We start from the raw sequence: 15,792 nt of genomic DNA on the forward strand, positions 1-15,792 counted from the left end.
TCTGCCCAGTCCCATTGACACACCCAGCCCATAGGCCTCCATATCCCACCCATCCATGTACATTTCCAAATTTTCTCTTAAATGTCAAAAATCGAATCTGCAACCACCACCTCCTCTGGCAGGTCGTTCCACACTCTCACCACTCTCTGATTGAAGAAGTTCCCCTTAAACATTTCCCCTTTCACCCTTAACCTTTGTTCTCTAGTTCTTGCCTGCTTTCATTTGCCCATTATAATTTTGCATACCTATCTCAACTCTCCTCTCATTCTCTGATGCTCCAGGGAATAAAGTCCTAACCCGTTTAACCTTACGCTAAAACGTAGCTCCTCAAGTCCTAGCAACATTTTATAAATTTTCTCTGCACTCTTTCAATCTTACTGATTGTGGAGAGATAGGAGGCAGGGAAAAGTGGATGAGGAATCCCAACAGCCAAATGGAGGTTGCACGAAAGGGCATCAAAGTAGAATCTGGAGCACAAGCAGTGGTACAGTGGCACAAATGGCAGAGACAGTACCTCACAATACTGGAGTCCCCTCTGGTGGGGCGGGAACATGGTGGCAAGACACTGAGAGGGTTGTGAACATGGCTCAGTCCATCACTCGCCCTTCCCCTCCATCGACTCCATCTACATTTCCCATGGCCTCAGAAAGGCAATCAACACTATAAAAGACTCTTCCCACTCCGGCCACACACTCCACCCCACTCCCATTGGGAAAAAGATTCATGAATATGAAATCACACACCACCAGTTGCAAGGACAGTTCCTTCCTCATCATTATCAGACTCCTGAAAGAACTACAAAGTAATACAGTGAAACCTCATTAGAACGCGATTCGTTAATCCGCGGAATTGCTTATAGAGCGGGTGTCTGTGGACCCCAAACTGCTAAGGGGCAGGCTGATGAACTTAAACTGGGCACAATTGTGGTGGGAACTTGCTGAGCACCACCCATTTTATGAACATCTTCCTTATCTGAGATCTCCATGATAGCCCCAGGGTTTGAGATTGGCGAGCTGGAGTCAAATCAGTCACACCATCCACTGAGAATTTACTTCGCATTGTTGGCATCACACTTCTGTACATCGAACATAACCGTTCAAATCGTCATTTTGCACAATCACCAAGGGTAGTTTGTTGCCAGTTCAATACAAAGGCTTGCTCCCCTCTCTTACCACAGGGATCACTGTTGATTTGCAATGCAACCAGATGAAGTGGGCAGCAATTTTCCAACAGTGATTCTGAATCTACGGAGTGAGGAGCTCTGACCCCCTGAATCTAGTCTGCCCATATCCCCACCCTTCGACCATCTCCAGTTCAACTTAAGCTGCAGTCAGGTCCCTCAGTTTCAAAATCCTACAGAGAAGCAGCATGGTCTGTCCCTTCCCCCTCTCGGTCTATACTGACCATTTACACGTCCCATTTTATTACCCCCACATTCTCAATGCTCTGAAATTTGCTTTAATAGTGGCTCAAGGTGGTGAGGCAAATAACTAGGACAAACTCTGCAGCCCAAATGCCTGTAACACCACACTGCCTAATGTACAGTGGGACATCAATGGCAGATTACGCAACCACTAACCAAGGCTCTTCCTGCTTTTTTTTAAATAACTGTCTCCAAGACTTTGTCCAAAGCAAAAGGGGGCAGGAAATGTGAAGTCTTTCACTTTGAGATAGAAGGTAGAGGACACCTAACATCTGTTGCTGTGGGAATAGGTGACCCAGTGGGCAGTCCTGGAGAGAGACAGGTGTTACTGCAAAGTGTGGAGCTCCTGCTGCTGTCTCTCTTCTGTTCACTGCAATCTGTCTCGTCTATCTGAGACTGGACTATTCTACCAGAGAAACCGCAGGCACAAATTGTAGCCTGCTGTCAGGAGACCAGGACTGAATGCTTCCAAAGATAATCCATGCCCAAAGGCAAACTGGGCTCAAGTTAACTGCTGGAATGTGGGAATCACACCCGGCCTGCCTACTTATAATCTTTGGCTTGGCTTCGCGGACGAAGATTTATGGAGGAGGTAAATGTCCACGTCAGCTGCAGGCTCGTTTGTGGCTGACAAGTCCGATGCAGGACAGGCAGACACGGTTGCAGCGGTTGCAGGGGAAAATTGGTTGGTTGGGGTTGGGTGTTGGGTTTTTCCTCCTTTGCCTTTTGTCAGTGAGGTGGGCTCTGCGGTCTTCTTCAAAGGAGGTTGCTGCCCGCCAAACTGTGAAGTGCCAAGATGCACGGTTTGAGGCGATATCAGCCCACTGGCGGTGGTCAATGTGGCAGGCACCAAGAGATTTCTTTAGGCAGTCCTTGTACCTTTTCTTTGGTGCACCTCTGTCACGGTGTCCAGTGGAGAGCTCGCCATATAACACGATCTTGGGAAGGCGATGGTCCTCCATTCTGGAGACGTGACCCACCCAGCGCAGCTGGATCTTCAGCAGCGTGGACTCGATGCTGTTGCCCTCTGCCATCTCGAGTACTTCGACGTTGGGGATGAAAGCGCTCCAATGAATGTTGAGGATGGAGCGGAGACAATGCTGGTGGAAGCGTTCTAGGAGCCGTAGGTGATGCCGGTAGAGGACCCATGATTCGGAGCCGAACAGGAGTGTGGGTATGACAACGGCTCTGTATACGCTTATCTTTGTGAGGTTTTTCAGTTGGTTGTTTTTCCAGACTCTTTTGTGTAGTCTTCCAAAGGCGCTATTTGCCTTGGCGAGTCTGTTGTCTATCTCGTTGTCGATCCTTGCATCTGATGAAATGGTGCAGCCGAGATAGGTAAATTGGTTGACCGTTTTGAGTTTTGTGTGCCCGATGGAGATGTGGGGGGGCTGGTAGTCATGGTGGGGAGCTGGCTGATGGAGGACCTCAGTTTTCTTCAGGCTGATTTCCAGGCCAAACATTTTGGCAGTTTCCGCAAAACAGGACGTCAAGCGCTGAAGAGCTGGCTCTGAATGGTCAACTAAAGCGGCATCGTCTGCAAAGAGTAGTTCACGGACAAGTTTCTCTTGTGTCTTGGTGTGAGCTTGCAGGCGCCTCAGATTGAAGAGACTGCCATCCGTGCGGTACCGGATGTAAACAGCGTCTTCATTGTTGAGTTCTTTCATGGCTTGGTTCAGCATCACGCTGAAGAAGATTGAAAAGAGGGTTGGTGCGAGAACACAGCCTTGCTTCACGCCATTGTTAATGGAGAAGGGTTCAGAGAGCTCATTTCTGTATCTGACCCGACCTTGTTGGTTTTCGTGCAGTTGGATAATCATGTTGAGGAACTTTGGGGGGCATCCGATGCGCTCTAGTATTTGCCAAAGCCCTTTCCTGCTCACGGTGTCGAAGGCTTTGGTGAGGTCAACAAAGGTGATGTAGAGTCCTTTGTTTTGTTCTCTGCACTTTTCTTGGAGCTAAATTCTCCTAAATAAAATAATACCTAGTGTCGCCGAGAATATTCTCCCAGAATCACAGTGCGGCTTTCGCGCAAACAGAGGAACTTATAATATACCACTGGGATATGCCTCAGGTTCCCAGCAGGGCAGTGTTTGAGACAGTGGCTGTCCCATAACACCTGAGTGGGATGATCTGCAGCATTTTGCAGCCAATAAATTTTAATTTTGCTGTTGAAACCTCATCTTTTGAGGAATTACACGCAAGGTTCTCGAGGACTCAGCTGGCCAGGCAGCAACCAGAGTGAGAAACTCATGTTTTTCTTAAGGTAGAATTTGCGTGATTTTACCAGTCTGAAGAATGTTAGAGGTTGCAGCATTTGTCGTTCACACACGAACAACCAAAACTCAAAATCTTGTTTCTTTGAGCAAGTTTAGATAGCATACCGGAAGTATGGCGGGATTAGCCCATTGTTCATGGAATTCCTGCAGTTAACTTTAAACTGTATGCAATCTGGGAAATTTACTAGGGGTTGAAGAGGTAAAATATCAAAATGGGAATGAGTCCTTATTCCTGTTCTGATCTTTTTACACAGACTGTGCTCCAGGAAATTGGGAATCATTTCCAGAAACGGAGAGGCTATGTAAAAAAGAGATGAAGGGTCCGTCGTCAGTCTATTTCTCTTCAGAGGCTGCCTGACCTGCTGAAACAAGGTTGAAAGAGCTCGGGCTTTTCACTCTGGAGTGACGAAGAATGAGAGGTGACTTCATGGGGAGGCTTGAGATGGTGGACAGCTAGCATCTTTTCCCTGGCCAACATTCGCAAATACAAGGGATATCTAAGGTGAGTAGAAGAAAGTTGAGGGGAGATCAGCGGTAGGTTTTCCGCACAGGGAATGGAGGGTGCCTCGAGTGCATTGCTTGGGATGATGGTGGATCCAGGTACAATAGGGATATTCAAAAGTCTCTTAGAAACATGGATGCTATGGAAATAGAGGGTTCTTGTTGTGGGGTAGGGAAGGGTTAGATTGTTGTGGATTTGTTTTCCATAGATTGGCACATCGTGGGCTGAAGGGACTATACTATGGTGCAGTGCTGTAATGATCTATGGTTTGCTCATTATTATCTCACTCTCTGCCACATTGAAACTATTGTAGTTGTAATTTCAGAGCAAATGTACATTGTGCTCGTGTGTATGACAATAAACTCTCATTATAAAATTCCCTTCCTTCACCCTCCCTCCTTTCAAGGACTCCTCCTCTGATCCCTTCCCCACAGTCCGCACGTTCCCAGCAAATGTGATCAAGAAATAGGAATGCAGACATGACATGTTACCTTATGCTTAATGCAAGCCATTCGTCTTCTAATTACACATGAAAATAGGGAAATTGACTTGCTAATTTACATATTGCAGCTCCCTGGGGTTCACTCCCTGCTGGATGACTTCACTACTCCACCAATCTCAGCTGGGCGACCTGCTGCACAGATGTTCACCTCACATCTGTGTAACAGATTCAACGGCAGGAAGCATCCTGGCCCCAGCGTGTGGCCCCACCTTCCCGGTCCCTGTCCACACTCCCCTCCGAGATGATACACAAACGCGCTGGAGAAACTCAGCTGGTCTCACAGCTTCCATAGGAGGTAAAGCTACTTAGCCAACATTTCGTCCCTGAGTCCTTTCTCAAGATATGAGCAAAAAAGTAGACAAGCACCTGAATAAAAATGTGGTGGGGAGGAGGGAAGAAAGCGCAGGGGGAAGAGCACAGGTTTACAACCTCCTATGGATCTATACTGAGTTTCTCCAGCACTTAAGTCAACATCTACAGACTTCCTGGTTTCACCCCTCCAAGGCATTGGACCAAAGTGCTGCACAGCTCTGTACCCATTTTAGTGGATCTACCCTTATTCTAAAACTGGCCCCTGCATGTAGGGCAACACCCTCCCTCCATCCAGTCCTCTGAAAGCCAATAAGGTTCTCCTCCAAAGAATGTAGGGACAGCCTACCAACCTATGACCACCCAGTTTGAGATTTCACAGCAGGTGGAGCCTTCGAAGAACAGAAAACAGTACAGCACAGGAACAGAGTCTACTGAGCTGAACAAAGACGTATGGGGTTAGTAGGTTAATCGGTCACATGGGTGGATTTTGGCAGCACCTACTCTTGTCTAGAAGGACCTGTTGCCCTGCTGCATCTCTTAAAAAAAATCAAACTAAAGCTCTGCTGCTCGTACTGGATAGATACTCCTCTATCCCCTCAGACTCATGCATTTATATAGAAGCCTGTTACACATTACTACTGTGTCTTCCACCACTACTCCTGACAACCCGTTCCAGGCACCTACCGCTCTCTGCAAAATATTTTCCCCACACACCTCCCTTAAACTTTCTCCCCCACACCATAAACGCAATTGAACGTTAGTAAACCAGCAATGTCCATCATAATCCAAGGCTCTGTGTGACTGGAATAGGATATCTTCACTCCTGCATGCAAACCCTCTCACAATGTACATCCATACCAATTGTCCTCATTTTGTGCAGCTCCGCAATGACTTGTAACCCATCTGCCCTAACATCACCCAGTCTGAGTGACTTTATCTCTCCCATGTTAACCAAAGCAAGCTCATCACGGATGGTTAACCAATGGAAAAGAGTTTGACAAGGAATAGTGAGTGAAATGAGGAGCCCGAGGATCTCCAGAACCCTAGAGGGAAATACTGAACCACTCTGCTTCTATTGCAGTAAGCGAAACTAGAGACACGGTATACTAACTTGGAAGCCTGACCCTGCTTCTCTCCCCACAGATGGACCTGGCCTTTTGGTTATTTCCAACATTCTCTTATTTCTGATCTCCAGCAAATCTCAAGTTTTGCATCTCATAATTCAAGTGTTGCTTTATTTTTCTCTCTTCAGTCTTCCATCTCTACAACTTTCCAGATTGATCAGTTGCAATTAACAAGCACCATGTACTCAATTCCATCCATCGGTCTTTTCCCCAGAACTCTAAATTCCCCTACAATGCAACAATCTAACAGTTTTAAATATATTCCGTGAGACAGCCTTACTGTTAATTGAGCAGAGAATTCCACAGATTCACCACTTTCGGGGTGAAGCAGTTCCTCTTCATCTCCATCCTCCATCCATCTACTCTCTTAAATCTTGAGGCTGTTCCAGACTTCTAGATTCACCTCCCAGTGGAAACAACTTACCTACCTCTATCTTATCTACTCCTTTCAAAATGTTATATGCTTCTGTAAGATCACCTCTCGTTCTTCTGAATTCCAGTGAGTACAATGCCAGGTGTCTCAATCTCTCCTTAACCGCTAATTACCCTCACCTCTGGAATAATCATTGTGAACCTCCTCTGCACTGCCTCCAATGCCAATGCATCCTTTCTCAAGCAAGGAGACCAGGACAGCACACTGCACTCCAGACACGGCCTCACCAGCACCCTGTAAAGTTGCAGGAGAAACTTCCTGCTCTGAAATTCAATCCCTCTCTGCCCCATGGATCACTGACAGACACTGGGTGTGAGGGAAAGTTAAAACTAGGCATCAAATAAGCATGTTGGCTAAATCTGCCTTTTCAGACAATTGGTTTGTGAAGCAGTATCAACTATCCGGTGAGCCAGCAGTTTTACAATGGACTTGGACTGGTTCCAAGAGGATCAAAAACCTGGAGCCGTTTGGTCACATCTCTGGATGGATTAAAAGCATCAATATAAGCAGGAGGACAAAACACCAGCACTGAGGCTCAAGGTTAAAACATCGGATACCAGCATCGGATGTGGGTATCTAATAAATGTAATGAGATCTGATTCCTAGCAACACATAGGGAATGTCATTTTCACCATCTAGACTTGGAAAACCCAAGCATCTACAGTGGCATTTCCACAAGTGAAAACCCACCACAACCTCTGGTCCAGTCCCCAGTCCCTCCTTGTAATGGAGACATGGCAGCCCAAGCAACATCCCAACCAACCTCCCCTGCCCCTTCTTCAGCATGATCAGGTCATACAGTACAAAACAGGCCCTTCAACCCAATTGGTCCATGCTTATCAAGTTGGCAATCTGGGCTCATCTAAACTCTTCGTATCCACAAATCTATTCAATGCCTTTTGAGTGTCTTCTTCTACAGTCTCCTCTGGAAACTCATTCCAGAGACACATCCCCTTCAATGCAAAAATTGCCTTTCAGCTTACTTTCAAATCTCTTCCCTCTTCCTGAAATCCATGCCCTGGGAAAAATATTATGAACATTCACTTTATCCGTGCATCTCATGATTTCATAAACCTTGATAAGCTCCCCTCCTCAGCCTCCTTCGCTCCAGAGAATAATGACCCAGACAATCCAACCTCTCTCTATAACTCCAGTCCCGGCAACATCCCGATGAATCTCCTCAGCACCCCTTCGAGTTTATTAATGTCCTTCCTAGAGCTGGGTGACCAGAACTGCATTCAGTACTACTGTACTCCATGTGTAGTCTCAACAGCTGAATCACGAAGTCTCAACATTTGTACTTATGCTAAGTGATGGCCAGCATGCCAAAGGCCTTCTTAACCATCCCATTCACCTTAGTTGTCATTTTCAAGGAATGATACACCTATCCCCTTCAAATTCCATGCATTTCTGGAATGGTCCCCAATACAGCATTGTAACATTCTGGGCACTCAACTGCCAGGATCAAATTTCAAGCACAGAAGGATGGGTGGAGTAGGAGGGATTGTCTTCCCAAAAACCCACCACATCACATTTGTCCGCGACTTGAAGCCACATCTGTGAACATGCCAAAAAAATGAGAACAAAAATTAAAAACTAACACACAATTCCACAAGAGAGGATTTTAAGACCCAATCTGAGATTGTACGGTTTGTGAATTCCGTGAGGATGAATTTCTGCAAGCTAAACTACGGAACCACAGGGGTCACCTGTAATTAAATAGGTCCGGACTTTTTTTTTCTTTTAAAAGCTAGTCTCCGTAACAGTATCTGCCTAACTGCTGAATTGTTGAAAAAGCAAGCATTTCACCTTCACGGAAGGAAATCTAGCATCTCCACAATTACAATACAACTCCTTTGCAGAGGGGCAACTGGGGATGGACAATCAACACAACATCCACAGCTCACCAACAAGCAAATAAAAAAAAAAGAAACATTGCAGAGCCCGTTTGGAAACAGTAAACCATTTGCAGGAACTTTGCAAGAGTGTTATCGATGGCTTATTTTTCTGTGCAGACTTATTGGGGTAGGGACAAGGCACTTGGTGAATTAGTATTTTACTGAGAGAGAGAGAGAGAGAGAGAGAGAGAGAGAGAGAGGTGCTTTATGGGGAAAAAAATCCTGACGTCCAGAGACATAGCTGCCATGGAGAAGTGATTACATTTAGGCTTGATCAAACAAGAGTTAGATAAGCAAAGATGTCTGAGAAGAATGAGGGGCTGGAAGAGATTAGACACCAGTGGGTGGAGACGACAGAGGAATTTGAAATAAGCATCAGCACGTGAAAACCGATGTTTCCCCAACTGGGTTAATTAAGAACAACAATCCATTAGCTTTGTGTTACTTTTTTTTTTAAACTGAGTGCAGCAAACTTTGGGATTATCGAGTTGGCTGAGTGGGATTTGAACCAACATCCTGCTGGTTATTAGTTCCGACGTTGGATTACTAATTTTTTTTCAGGGTCTTTCAGCTGCCACGACCAAACAGAGGAGCTGGGGAGAGAGCAAGCTTGGGCTGGAATGAAACACATTCCATCGAACACTACAGTACAGAAACCAGCCCTTCTACTCCATTCCAAACCATTATTCTACCCAATCCTATTGACCTGCACCAGGCCAGACTCGTCCCATCCATGTACCTGTTCAAATTCTTCTTAAATTTCAAAATTGAGCCTGCATTTACCAATTCAGCTGGCAGCTCATTTCACACTCCCACCTCTCTGTGTGAAGAAGTTCCCCTTGCATCCTCAACCCACGTCCTCTACTTTTTAATCTCACCTAACCTCTGGAAAAAACCTGCTTGCACCCACTCTTAACTATATCTATTATAATGCATGCTTCCCTAAAATCTGAAGCTTGAAGCTGAGGACTGAAGGTCCCACAGAGAGAAAGGTGGAAAGATTTAACCCCAATCCATTTCCATCATTCTCACTTACATCTTCTACTTGCCTGTAGCTTACCAACAAAAGGCCCTTTTTCTTTGCACGGAGGGGTTTGGAGGTTCAGTTTCTCCCACACTTTTATTGAAACAGTAACTGCAAACATTTACCTCTCCTTTTATATTTATCTTCTTTTTCTTGTGTATTAATTTATACTTATTGCCTGTTGGTGTATTTTACATGAGACAATAGATGCTGGAATCTAGAGCAAAAAAAAACCCAAAATGCTGGAAGTACTCTGGGTTGAGTAGTGTCCATGGGTGGAAAAGAATGTTTCAGACACCCTTCATCAAGACTTGAGTGTGCAGAGGGGAGATAGCCAGGATAATGAGAACAAGGGTGGAAAGGGTTAGACAGGGGCCAGCAGGGGATTGGTGAACCAGGGAGAGATGATGGACATATGGGGAGGGTGTGGAGTGAAGTTGAGAGAGAGGTAGTTGGCTGCCAGGTGCTTATGGCTTCAATTGTTTAATGGGTTTATTATATTGTATATGTAGAACGTTCAGTGGGTAGGGAGGGAGGTGGGAAGGAAGGAGGGAAAGGGGGGGAAAAGGGGAGAAAATGACACTGTATATTCAAGAGGGTGTATGTGTGTATTTTGGTTAATATGGTTCATAGTGTGAAAATTTTTTTAAAATTTTTTAAAAAAGAGAAAAGAGGCAAGGAGGCTTAGGGAAGGAATTCTAGAACTGGGGCTCGGAGAGCTGAAGGCATAGGCATAGAACATAGAAGCACACGAGAGGCCTTTTAGCCCATAACATGGTGCCAACCTATATGAATGTACTCAACAATCTAAACCTTCCCTACCTCAAACCTATTTAAAAATAAATACCTAATGTCCCATATTATTCTCAGGAGACCATTGCTTATGTTCAAATTTATTATCTGATGTTCAAAGTTACAGTGAGAAAGTTCATTTTGCAAGCAGTACAGCAATAAACAGTGCAAAGTTAGAGGGAGATCAGTTAAAACAGAGTAAAGACAACTTTATTTTACGAGTATGGGGTTCATTCAGATTCTGGATAATGGCGGGGAAGAAACTGTCTTTGAATCCTGTGGTACATGACCTCATGCTCGGAAATCTTCTTCCTGACAGGAAGGGTGGGTAGGAGAGAGTGGTCAGGATGGGATATCTACGTTTCCAGGGCTGCATGGACATAGGTAGTGGAGGGGAGGTGATTGGTGTGATGTGTGAGTTGGGTTCACCACTTCAGCACAGGGCTCAGGAAAGTCCAAGTGGAGAAATTTCACAATGGATCATTCTTTCAACGTTTCCCAAATTCTTATATGCTACATGTTTAAATTCACTCCCTGTAAAAGGCAGGCGAGTGGTATGGATAACACTGCTTCATTCAAGCTATTGTACATAGAATTCCCCAACATCTAGAGGACAGTGGAAAACAGAGAAACAAATGCAGAGCTGGCGGCTTCTTTGCTCATGACTACCTGTGCTGCCTCTGCTCCTTTCAACTTCCCGTCAACCCGTCTCTCCCTGTCAGGGTCATGGAAAAGAGCTGGAATCTGAAGGGGCACTCAGCCGCAGAGACACAGAGACGTACCCAGCGAGACGGGAGCCTGGTTGCAAGGGTGGGGGCCCCGAGCCAGCTTCAGATTTTGATCAATGGCTGGAGAGATTCGTCAAGGAAGCAGACCCCTCAGCCCATCGAGTTCATGCTGACCTACAACCAGCCATTGATCCTCCCACTTCAAGATCAAGTTTATCATCATCTGACTGTATGTATACCTCCAGTCAGAAGTGTTTCTCCAGACCACAGAACATGAATGAACACAACTACCAAGAGTAGGGAGCAGGACTGCAAAGCAAAGGCCTCCTCGAAATACAATTACTATCACAGCAACCCTAGTTCTTTGGCACATGTACCAAAGCTTTATTTTGTGGCATTGCAAGAAAGAGACCACTCTCCGGCATCATTTGGGATTTAGAAATCCACAGGCAACACGGGAAAAGCAAAGGAATGAAAACAAATGCTGACAGTAGCATCAAACCATTGCAACAATGGCAGATTTTCCCCATCAAAGAACCATAGAATGCTACAGCACAGAAAATAAGCCATTCAGCCCTTTTAGTCTGTGCTGACCATTATTACGCTAGTTCCATTGACCTGCACCCATTCATGACCCTCCAGACCTCTCCCATCTATCCAATCTATTCTTAAAACTCAACATCAAGCCTGCATTCTCCACACCAGATGGCAGCTCATTCCACCTTCCCACCACTCTCTGAGTGAAGAATTTACCCCAACGTTCCCCCTAAACCTTTCTCCTTTCATCTTAAAGCTACAACCTCTCATATTTATCTCCCCAATCTAAGTGGGAAAAGCCTACTTTCATTCACTCTATCTACACCTCCCATAATCTTGTAAACCTCTGTCAAATCTCCCTTCATTCTTCTTCACTCCAATGAATAAAGTCCTAACCTGTTTAATATTTTCCTATAACTCAACTCCTGAAGACCTGGCAACATCCTAGTAAATCTTCTCTTTTAATCTTATTGATATCCTTCCTGTAATTAGGTGACCAGAACTGCACACAATACTCCAAATTTGGCCTCACCAATGTCTTAAACAATTTCCAACTCCTATACTCAATACTTTGATGTATAAAGGCAAGATGCCAAAAGCTTCCACCTGCAATGCCACCTTCAGGGAACAATGAATCTGTATTCCTGGATCCCTTTGCTCCCCCGCCCTCCTCTGGGCCCTATCATTTACTATGTCCTTTCTTGGTTTACCCTCCCAAAATGCATCACCTCACATTTGTCTGCATTAAACTCCATCTGCCATTTTTGGGCCCTTTCCCCCATTTATCTATCCATTATTTGCCCCTGAAATGTGCAACATTCCAGCATTGCACGCCTATTACAGCGTGGGTTGAGATAGCACCAACCCATGAAGCAGTCACGAGCTGTGGTTTGAGATGTTAAACCACCAGGCCCTTACCTTTTTAATCTTCCCACTCCTGGTCCCAAAGAAGGCCACTGAATGGCCCCTGTAGTCATAGGCTGCAATGGATGTCATGCCGTCCTCTCCGTCGACCAAGAGGGGGATGCCCTCCACTAGGGTGGTCCCACCCAGCGGCTGGTTGAAGTCCTGCCCGCAGAAGTCGTCATCGATCTGCAGGGGCTGTGAGGAATAACAGAAGAAAAACAAATCAAGCTTTCCACTCACCTAACGAGGCTCCCCACGGTCCCCGCCCATGAAGATCCTCAGCAAATCTAGCCACTTAACCCACGAGACCCCCTGGGATCCTCCTGTGCATCCTTGGCTGCCACTCGCAGGAGGGTTGTTTGAAGTAACCTTGGGTCTGATACGACACAGTAGCACCAAGGTCAAGGTCGCCCCTTCTTGCCTTCAAATCAGGTCAACTTACACAGCCCCTTCCCCTGACCTTGAATGAGAGTTTACAGTCATACGCACTAGTGCAGTGTACAGATGCAATAAAAGTCCTACTTGTTGCAGCTTCCCAGGTACATAAAACACAAATTAAGTGTAATTAAGGTGATTGAAAGAGGGGAAAAAATTAAAAAAGAGAAATATAATAATGAGCCAAAATTTTCATTTGGATGACCAGTTGTGTATAGAAATTGCGACACTTGCACATTCAGATCTCTCCTGGTCTTGAAGTGTTGATGTGGCTGATGTGGGAAAGTTTAAGAGCCTGACAGCTGTTGGAAAGGAACTGCTCTTGAACTTGGAAGTGCCGGACTTCAGACTCCTGTAGCTTCTGCCTGATGTTCAGTGCTCTTACCATCACTTGGCCTGGCTCTGCTGGCTGGGAACTGCAAGAAAGTGCCAAGACATCTCTCCAGTGGTGACACTTCACTGCAGATTCCCAGGTACATAAATGTTGCCCCACTGACCCCCACAAAACCCAGCCTCACCTCCCCAAAGTCCTGCAGCTGGACAGAGTCTTGTTCTGATTCCCCAGAGCCACTAAGATCCCAATTCACGTCATGCCAGATACCTTAGCACAGCAAGTGGAGTCACTGTCTCGCAGCACAAGAGAGCCAGGTTCGATCCCAACCTCAGGTACCATCTGGGTGATTGTATGCATGTTATCCCCATGGGTTTCTCTTGGTGCTCCGGTTTTCTCCCAAACACATGCGAGTCAGTGGGTTAATTGGCCACTGTAAACTGCCCCAAATGTGGAAGTGGGTAGTTGAGTGTGGAAGCTGGGAATACGTAGACAGTACAGCATAGAAACAGACCCCTCAGCCTCTTGGGAAAACAGCCTAAGATTGTCCAAACTTTCCCCCTAATTCCTCCCCTCCATTTCAGGTAACATCCTGGTAAATTTCTTCTGCTCTCTTTCCAAAGCCTTTACATGCTTTGTGTAATGGGGCAGCAGAATTACATACAGTACATCAAGTGTGGCCTAACTAAAGTTTTACACCGCTGCAAAATAACCTCCATTTTGGGCATCTTCACTCTGCCTGCTGCAATAACGGGGACCTCCCAGTGGCCTGCTATTCCAGATCCACACCACCTTCTGACACCAAAGTGCCTGTCCATGGCCTCATGCACTGTCAAACCAAGACCACCCACAAACTGGAGGAATATTATCATCTGGACTCTCTCCAACCAGATGTTATTGACATCAACTTCTCCTGTTTACATTAGACCACTCCCTTCTCTTTCCCTGTCCCTCTGCCTCCATCCCCCCAGCTCCCATGCCCTTCCTTCTCCATTCAGAGAGCTATCCCCTCCACCACTGATTCTCAGCATTTTTCACTTCTGCCCTCCCACCCATATCCACTGGTGACCTCTTGCCTGTGACCCTGTGCCCCTCCACTACCATTTTATTCAGGCGCCTGGCTGCTTTTTGCTCATATGTTGATGAAGGGCTCCGGCCCAAAATGTTGATTACGTACATTTATCATTGCTACATAAAGAACCCTGTATGACAGCTAAGTTTCTCCAACATGCTTGTGCATTAAACATGACCTCCTTGTTCATTAAACATGAAAAACAAAGAATTTGGAATTGATTTGGAGGATGCACAAAAAAGATTTGTTAAGATAGCTCTAGCCATAGCAAAAAAATGTATTATGTCAACCTGGAAATTGGAAGATAGTTTGAAAATACAACAATGGTATATAGAAATGAATAAATGTATTCCATTAGAAAAAATAACATATAGTTTAAGAAATAATATTGAAATATTCGAACAAATATGGGAGCCTTACATTAAATACAATAGCGAAAACCTACCGGGGACAAACATTACCTAAGTTGATGGAAGGAGAAGGAAAGAAAAGAATGGACTCAGTAGAATTTCGGGTGTATTTTTGTTGAATGACAACATTGTCTGACTGGTTTAATGCAACCTAGATTGTATACCTAAAATGGATGAGGGGGGGGGTGGGGGGGTGGCCTGGGAGGAGGGAGGGGGGGGGGAGAAAAAGTCACTGTATATGTGTGAAAAAGAAAAAGTGTATATCATGGCTAATGTGATTTATGGTGTGAAAAATAAAAAATTTAAAAAAAAACAAAAAACAAACATGGCCTCCTTGCTCTTATAATGTGGTGAGAATAAAAAATAGGATTAATGTAAAAAGAATTTGATGGGCAACTATGGTCAGTTTCTATGGTGTAGCACTCTAACTATTACAGATCCATGCCCCACCAATTTCAATGAAGATAGATAAAGAGGCAGAGATACTGGACATATTTTTAATCACATCACTAAGATTTTAATTGTGCACAAATGTTTCTTTGAGATGATTTAGTTTTATTTAACATTTATAGCTATTCAAAGGTCCCTGTGTGGTCACATAATATTTAAAATTTAATATACATGATATACCCCAGTAAAACCCATGGTATCTGGAACCTGTGGGGATTGGTAGATATCGGATAAGTATATTTTCCAGTTGCTTTAGACTTATTCTTATAATGCCTAACTAATACACCTGCATTAACAATAAAAAGTTTAAAAGACAAAAGTACTGTATTTAAATGAACAAACTTTGCTTGCATAAATATCTTTAAAACATTTGACTTTATTTTCAGTCACATTCTTTGAAAACACTTAACCACCACTGCATCTGCAGATTCCTCCCCCTTCACAGCCACCCAAAAGACGAACAATAACATCATAGATAATTAACCCCCCCCCCTCAAGTTTACAGATAAAGCCTCTGACTGGGGCAACTCTTACTAAGCAAGGATAAGGAGACACTTTAATAGAGACACCCCAATGGAGAGTGGCATCAACCAGCCCTTCATCCTGGGCGATGCCACTGTTGTTTCACAGAAAT

The 15,792-nt window shown here is 44.9% G+C and overlaps 1 protein-coding gene across 8 annotated transcripts in view; it reads right to left on the reverse strand.

The window, feature by feature from the left end:
* LOC138763359 (plexin-A1-like) overlaps positions 1 to 15,792 on the reverse strand; it is a 339,669-nt gene that overhangs the window by 222,322 nt on the left and 101,555 nt on the right. For all 8 annotated transcript variants that reach the window (XM_069937350.1, XM_069937352.1, XM_069937351.1 and 5 more), the window contains one exon: positions 12,473 to 12,655. In XM_069937350.1, the coding sequence (XP_069793451.1) occupies positions 12,473 to 12,655 (183 nt within the window). The remainder of the gene's footprint in view (positions 1 to 12,472; positions 12,656 to 15,792) is intronic.

This window comes from Narcine bancroftii, chromosome 5 (assembly GCF_036971445.1).
Source record: "Narcine bancroftii isolate sNarBan1 chromosome 5, sNarBan1.hap1, whole genome shotgun sequence".
Classification (NCBI taxonomy): Eukaryota; Metazoa; Chordata; class Chondrichthyes; order Torpediniformes; family Narcinidae; genus Narcine; species Narcine bancroftii.